General features: G+C 37.8%; 1 protein-coding gene across 1 annotated transcript in view; it reads right to left on the bottom strand.

The window, feature by feature from the left end:
* Nucleotides 1-8,323, bottom strand: part of zfpm1 (zinc finger protein, FOG family member 1) — a 90,244-nt gene extending 81,921 nt beyond the window's left edge. The window contains exon 1 of the mRNA XM_039692631.2: nt 7,924-8,323. Coding sequence (XP_039548565.2) covers nt 7,924-7,963 — 40 coding nt within the window. The 5' untranslated portion in view covers nt 7,964-8,323. The remainder of the gene's footprint in view (nt 1-7,923) is intronic.

The following is an 8,323-nucleotide window of genomic DNA, read 5'->3' on the forward strand; positions in this document are numbered from 1 at the left end:
AGTGAGAAACCAATGACCAGAAAAAGCACTGAAGAAGAAACAAGATAGGTGGCAAAGGCAAACCATATATCGCCTCAACACAACCTCAATGTAGTCTTCCACGTCACTGATGAGGTCAAGATTTGCCAAATAAAAAGGATACAAAAGGCAAAAACACATTGCACACTGTTAAACGGGAGTCTCTGAAATGTAAAAATGCATTGCAATGAGATCACATATGGTTAATTTTATGGTTATCATTTTATGTGGCTAACTCGATGTGATTCACACTTCACACACATATATGTAACCCCGCTCAGACAGAAGCTGAAAGAGGTTGGATGCTGATCTCTGGCAGTCTCCCTTCTCTTTCTAGAGCAGGCCAAGTGGAGTGTGTGAGAGCAGAAAGAGGAGCCACTCTGGTCTAGACCACCTCTGTTTAGGGGTGGCTCCCTGGAGGCGGACTAACCTCTCCTCTTTCTGGGGCCTTTGTCCCAGCTGCCCTTCTGTGCTTATCTCCTCTCTTTCCGCCTCTCCTTATGAAACATGCCCGGTGTTCCCTTCCCACAAGAGCCTCCTGCCTGGCATATAACACCCAAGACTGAGCTCTCTGCACCGTGTGCAATAGGGATACTCAGGACAGCATTTTTAAAAAATCATTAAATGATAACTCAGTGTTAGTTTATAGTAGAGATGTGCCAACTACGTATTTTAAAAACTGACGACTCAATGGGTTGTTTGAGCACATTATTGACCATTCTGTCTTACATAATTACACTGATTAAAAGTTCAGAAACCAATCAGATGCGTTTCATATATATATATATATATATATATATATATATATAGGGCTGTCAAACGATTAATCGCATATCGAATAATCGCATAATCGAATCCTAAATAAAAGTTTGTTTACATAATATATGTGGGTGAACTGTGTATAATTATTTTGCGTGTATGTGTATATATATATATATATATAAATACAAACACATGCATGTTCATTTAAGAAAAATATTATTTATATATAAAATATTTATATATAAATCTATAGGCCTATACAGTATACACATGAAAATATTTCTTAAATATATACACAGTGCATATAATTATATATATATATATATATATATATATATATATATATAATTATATATATAAAATAATATATATAAAAATAAAAATAATATATATAAATATTATAAAAATATATATAAATATATTATAAAAATGATATATATATATATATATATATATATATATATATATATATATAAAAAATTATAAAATTATATTGTATTATTTATTATATTATATATTATATGTGTGTGTATATACAGGATTTTTTTTATGTTAGGTGGGATTAATCGTGATTATCATGCCAAATCGATTTGACAGCTCTAATTTATAGTTCAATATATAGAGTTACACATAAAATGTTCCACATTCGAAATATTAACATGGAAAAATGTTATTTTAAAGTGTAATAATTTCACAATATTACTGTTTTTGCTGTATTTTTCCTGAAAGAAATGCAGTCTTGTTGAACACAGGAGACTTCTTTCAAAAAATCATTTGAAATGAACATCCAAACAATTAAACCGTTTTGAAAGACTAGCAGCAAAATCTAAAACAGGTTAACCTCTGGTCAGTTTTTGAACTATTCAACCTTCATGACCCATCCCAGTGCAGTCGCACTCATTAATACCCTAGTCTGGCTCATTTTGAAGTCTGCAGTGCTATATTTATACGTGCAAAATGAAGCACAAACATTTTATAAATAGTAAAAAAACTGGCCTTGTGCATTTGATTACACTTAGCAAAAGATTCAGCTCTTGGCAGCCATAACAAGCAAGCCAGTGAGAACTCTTTCTGTCCTAGAGTGTATATTTTAAACTGTGACACAGAAACTCACCTGAATGCTATCGGGATGTGACCAGTAGATGTAATCTACGGCCTTATGGTTCAGACAAATACACCCAGATGAAATGTTTGCATAAAGCAACCCTTGAGATATGTGCACCGAGTGAATAGTGTCACTCTTGAACTTTATGTCCTTAGCACTACATCAAATTGATGGCCCACACCCCCTACCATGCCAATTAAGCACATCAAATAAAAGAACATGACATCAAACCTCAGCGTGGAAATCAGTCAATCTAATCAACCCTGTTAGCCGTGATCCACATCAAATATGGCTCCTCCACATCGGACAAATTATCATATCTCCATTCTCCTTAAGACGCAACTCATTAACTCCAACCAAAAAGCACAGAAAACTCTATTACACCAAGCTTCTGGAGAAAAAAATATATATCTCCCTCCTGCGATGGCAAATCTCACCTCCGCCATTCCTATCAAAACGGCACATAAAAAAATAAGTCCTCTTCATAAGATGCTATGTGATAACAGTGCATTAAAAGATTACTGCCCTGTTCCCATCTTGTTTTTAATTGCATTGGGGCCAGAGGCTACGGGATCCTTAATAACACATTAATATTTTATTCTCATCCTCCACTCCACAATCACATGCAACTGCAGCTGTGTTTAAGACTTTATGCTTGTCTCTACATTTAGCAGGGCTGTGGTTGGTGGGGTTGAGGGGGTGATTCACAACTTTTACGGCGTCTTTCCGAGTTGTGCTGCTAAGAAAGATGGCAGGCTGACAGCACTGTATACGGTGACATCATTGACATCAAGTGTCATTTACATATATTTACATAATATAAACTACGTAAATAAAATAAAAAATGTGGTTGGCTTGATAGTTCTTCTGTTGCATTTGCAAATATTAGATTGTATAAAAGACAAAATAGGGGTCTATGACAGTCGCTGGGACGTTAAGTTTCCGCTTTACACAATCATGTTAGATGAAACTTTAGTATTTATTTTCTTTTCTACGTTTTTTATGAGCCTACATAACAAAAGAAGTGAGGATTTAGTGAGTGCTAATGGGTCAATGAGGGACCAGTTATCATAACTCACTCGACTTCCTCTGGAGTAAACATTAGGAAAGAGCAATAATTCATCAAAACACCTAAAAGCTTTTCCTTACACTGTAGCAACCAACAGACACTTCCTAAACAGTAAATTCTAATCAACAGTTACAGCTTTTTGACATCACTTTCAGCCCACATATTGCAAGCTCTCTCGTCCAATCAGGAGAGCTCATGGGCTGAACCAATCAGAACATCACCAAGCTGTATTAATCAACATACTACACAAAACTCTAATAAATAAAGATATAATAGGACAAATTAGCTATAGAATATTAGCTTTAGAATAAATACACCATTTTCCATGTTGAACATATTTATATTTGAGGACTTTAGTTTTAGATAAAAATGTGAGCTTTCAGCAAGTTGATGATTGAGTGAGATCTGTGTCTGCAGAAAACAACACACACAGAGATACATAAAAATTCTTACATCAACAAAATATGTCTATCGGCTTACAAGAGTGTACACAGCACCATAAACTAACATAAAACAACATCACAGCCATTAGAGTAATCTGTAAGAATCTTTAATCAGAAACAAATTCTTGTGCAATAAAGTCTTTATGCCATTTCTTAAAAATTAGAATGTTTCGATCGCACCAAATGAGCATTTTAGAATGATTTCTGAAGGATCATGTGACACTGAAGACTGGAGTAATGATGCTGAAAATATTGAAATTAGGGCTGTGAAACGATTAATCGCGATTAATCGCATCCAAAATAAAAGTTTGTGTTTAATATATGTGGGTGCACTGTGTATAATTATTTTATATATATATTACACACATGCTTGTATATATTTAAGAAATATTTTCATGTATATAGATTTATATATAATTTATATTATATATAAATATAAATATTTTACATAAATAATATTTTTTTATTATTATTATACAATTATACATGCATGTGTGTGTATTTATATATACAAAATAATTATACACAGTGCACCCACATATTATGTAAACACAAACTTTTATTTTGGATGCGATTAATCGCGATTAATCGCTTGACAGTCCTAAAATAAATAGCGTCAGACACTATAAATAAAAATAATTGGTGTGGTCTTCATTCTACCATGCTATTAATACCAATAAGCACAGTTAGAAACAAGATGCATTTATTGAACAATAATCATTAAAAGCAGGACTTTGAAGACCTTAACCATGCTTTAAATATTATCAGATACTAGAAAAATTGATTATAATTTTTTTTTATCAAAGTCGTCCTTGGCTTTGCAACTCATTCTAAAAACTTTATGACTTTCTCACAGTGTTCACTGCACCCACTATCTCTCAGTATCTAATATCTCACTGCAAATCAACATTTCAGCCATACTGCTGACGCCACATTCTTGTTTCCTTTCGCAAGGTCTAGCGCTGAATACTTTTTTTTTCACTGTTTTTCACCAAAACGCACACCACACAGATTAACAACGATGAACAAAAAAAAAACCTGCATCTCAATGCTATCTAACACAAGATCTACAGTGAGTAATATGTGGAATTAGTTTTAATTAAATTAATCAACTACAATGGTTGTTAGGAGAAAACACAAGTGTGGGAACCGAGAGAGGGTGGGGAGTAACTAAAGGGGAAAAAAAATGCATTCACACCTATCATCTAATTATACAACAACATTAATCACATTAAGGCTGGAACTGATTGCCAGGGTCCGGGGCCCTGCTGTTCTTACGTGTAGCTTTGTTATTGCAGCAAAGCCTCAGCTCCTGCCTGCTCTGTGCTGATAACAACTCTTATCACACTTGGCGATCTCTATCTGTACCGGAGATCAGGCCCCAGGCTTTATCAAAAGTTCACATCGAGCTAAAAGCAGAACAAAGAAGGAAAACACACAAGCAAAACCACCACGACGCAAGTGCGTATGTGTGAAAATATGTGAGCGAAAGCCTGTGATCTCTCATTCTTTTCGATATTTTTGGGCTGATCGTTAAACTAGCCCTCGGGTCAAATGACCCCGAGACGCTGAACCTGACAGCAGCGAAAGCTCTGAGAATGCTTTCAACAAAAACAGGAAGAGATCCCATCAGTTGTCCACACTTTCAAAAGTGCAAGCCCAAGGTACAGGAGGTGGTAACTCAAACAAGTGCATTGTCTGGCCCCAGCTTCTCAAACATCCTCCGGCCGCTGACGCCAAATTCTGGGAGCTCATGAATAATTCACGCCGTTCGAATGATGTCACTTGGCTGTTATCTGTGAGAATCTCCCCCGTTATCTCCCAATCATCTCAACGGCTCTCTTTATCGGGCCCTGCCATCTAACTGAGGCAGCTGCTTTTAAAACGCGGCGTACACCCATCTACCATTTCTGTATTCCTGCCTCTCTCCCCCAGCCCTTATCAGCCCTGCCATCCTACTCTCCCCTTATCTGCTTTTCTCCTCTCTCTTTTTTTAAACTTATCTAGAGATACACCCAACCAGTCCCAAACAACAACACAAACATGACAAAGATGAGAAAGCTTCAGCCAAATGTAATTATAATCCCAATTTCCCCAAACCCCCCTCGACGTTGGCTCTATCTCCACAGAGATCGCCGGCGTCTCGCCTATCTTGTCTCCCATCTCAACTGCCAAAATATAAGCCCTGGGATGTGGCCCCGCTAGGCCGCGAGCTAATCTCGCCATCAGGGAGGGATGGATAATCTATCAGCACGATCTTCACCATTGGGAGAGTGACGCACAAAAGACACACAAAAATATTTCCTCTCAACATAGACTTCCATGATACCGGATACCTTCTTTTAGAGGGGCCGGGATTGTAATCCTTCCAGTAAGAGTGTAACACAACAATGCAATCGTGCATTTATTATATTACACGCCATCGTCTTGACGTTTACATATGCAAAAAAGGGTAAGATAAGAGGGGCGTTGTGATGTTCACGTGCGTTCCAGAGTTTCGTGGTGGGGGAACTCACCTTTAGGGAAATCTCCAGCCAAACCTGAGATACTTTCCCACCATCTTCATCATTAGTCTAATGAGACGTCAATGGGGGACTCGTGGAGTTGGCGAACACCAGATGTGAAATGTTTATTCTGAATTGTTCAAAACAACAGAAGTAAAGCTGGTTCCACCATTCGCAGCCGCCTCTAGGTAGGAATATGAGTTCTCCGGAAACCAACCAGAGATAGCTTTATATATCAGATAAGACATCTCAATTAAGGGAGCGACTTCATGGGTCAGCAGGTCACTGGCATTGTCACTGGCCAATGTGCTCGTATAACTCTCCAGTCACTTAAACAAACCTTGATACCGCCCGTTTTACACTCAGTGGTATATGCTAATGTTGCCTTATCAGCCCATTTTTTCTTTCCTATTCAAGAGTCGCTTTCTGCCTTTGAATCGCATTAATATTTATTTATTTTTTGAGCAGCCCTTTCAAACTCAACCTCCAAGATATTGCTACTGTGCTTATCGCCTGAAAGCATCTCTTCTGGATGAAGAACTGAAACAGCGCCTGGCACCGGAGCAAAACGACTTTTCAGCACCGTTGGTTCTTTTCAGAGAACGAGAGGGAGAGACAGGGGTCAATGAATTTGATTTTTACCTTATGATTTTATTGACCACAAAATGTTAAAGGTTACTTTGACCAAAAGTGTTGGTCACCCTCATGTTGTTTTTCCAAACCTTTATGACTTTCCTTCACTAGTGGATGTCAAAAAAAATTGCTCTTGTCTAATCACAATGAATGGTGACTGAAGATGGCAAGGATGTTACAATCATGTTAATTTTGAACAATGTTAAATGTTAATGTTAAAGTATTGCTTTGTGTGATAAACAGTTGTTATTGCCTATTAATATTCCCCTCCAGTGAACTGTTAAACGGATCGATGAGCCTGCTATACTCAGCAGTCGAATCATGATGTGTATTAACGATTTCATGGATACTCAAACATTGCTTTTCACAGGAAAGTGACAACAGTTTATATTGAATATTCAGCTTCAGAAACATAAATTGCTTTTAGGATCATTTTGTGTCATTCTGGAGGCTTTACATCTTCAGCCACCATTCATTGTCGTTGTATGGAAAAGAGCAACCAATATATTCTTCCGAACGTATCATTTTACGTTCCACAATAAAAAGAAAGTCACAGGTTTGGAGCAACGTGGAAGTCCAAATAATATAAAATATTGCATTCAATCATAAAAAGAATCAATTTTAAGTCCAATTAATGTGTGTCTGAACATTAGGGTTAAAATGGATAGATGAAAAAAAAAGATCCAATTGTAATCCATTATCATGTGGAGAGATCAGCTGCACGCGCTATCTGACGTCTCATCTCTGGAAAGAGAACTGAAAAGCCGAAGGAAAATGCAACAGCAGCGTCGTTGCAGCCACAGACAGAAAACAAATAAAAGATCCAATTTTAATCCTTATCTCGACTGGGATCGGATCACTGTTTATCTGAACTCATATCGTCTTTTTCAGAGAACAGTGACGTTTCCACAACAGTATTAAACAGGAAGCCACGGTTACACTTCGGTTGGAGCAGACGAAAGCACTTTGACAAATGAAAAAGTAAAATAAAACGGATTTAAACACAATTATCTCGACTGGGTTTGAAAAATGAAGCGCGAGTTTGTTCAGCCCCGTTCACGTGCCCCGTGCGCTTTTACAAAAAGAGCTGAGCGTCTTGAAAGCTACTGGGGTTACTATGGCAATTGTAACTAGCTATTACTAATTTTCTACTGTCTTGAAACCATCAAAACACAAGGATTATTTGAACAGACCGGCCACACATCTGAAGTGTAGGCTACCCATTCGTCTCGTGTTATTAGAAATATCTTGTCAGTTACCACGAAATTGTTGAGCAGCGCTCCAAAAAAAACAACGATATCCCGTCATATGAATAATGTCACACACTTTTTACAATGAGTCACCATTCACAACAACAGCACTTGCACTAGAGAAACTTTAAACGCTTACGTTTGATCTGCCGTGGTTTGCTCTGCTTTCTTCGAGACATGCTTATTCCGTCGTTCCTGCTCAGCTTGCGGCAAAAGCGATCAGTCCACCGGGGAGACTAGCAGTAACAGCAGCACTGGAACACAGCTCTCTGTCCGGCCGGAGACACCCGCATGACCTGTACTTTGATATTCAGAGCTGAAAGAGCTACCTGTGGCCGAGTGAGCCTTAGTTACTTTTCAACGTCTTCCCAGATTCGCGATCTATCCTCTTCGTTAGCCGAAACACACTCTCTGCCGGTGACAGCGCATACGCTTGCTGGAGAAAACTAAACCTGTAGCTTTTAATAATTTGTTTATGTCTACTCCGGTGAAGCACAGAGACAGCGCAGTTCTCAACGGGGCTCGATCGACACATGAAA

The sequence above is a fragment of the Pimephales promelas genome, chromosome 10 (genome assembly GCF_988280905.1).
Source record: "Pimephales promelas chromosome 10, fPimPro1.hap1.1, whole genome shotgun sequence".
Classification (NCBI taxonomy): Eukaryota; Metazoa; Chordata; class Actinopteri; order Cypriniformes; family Leuciscidae; genus Pimephales; species Pimephales promelas.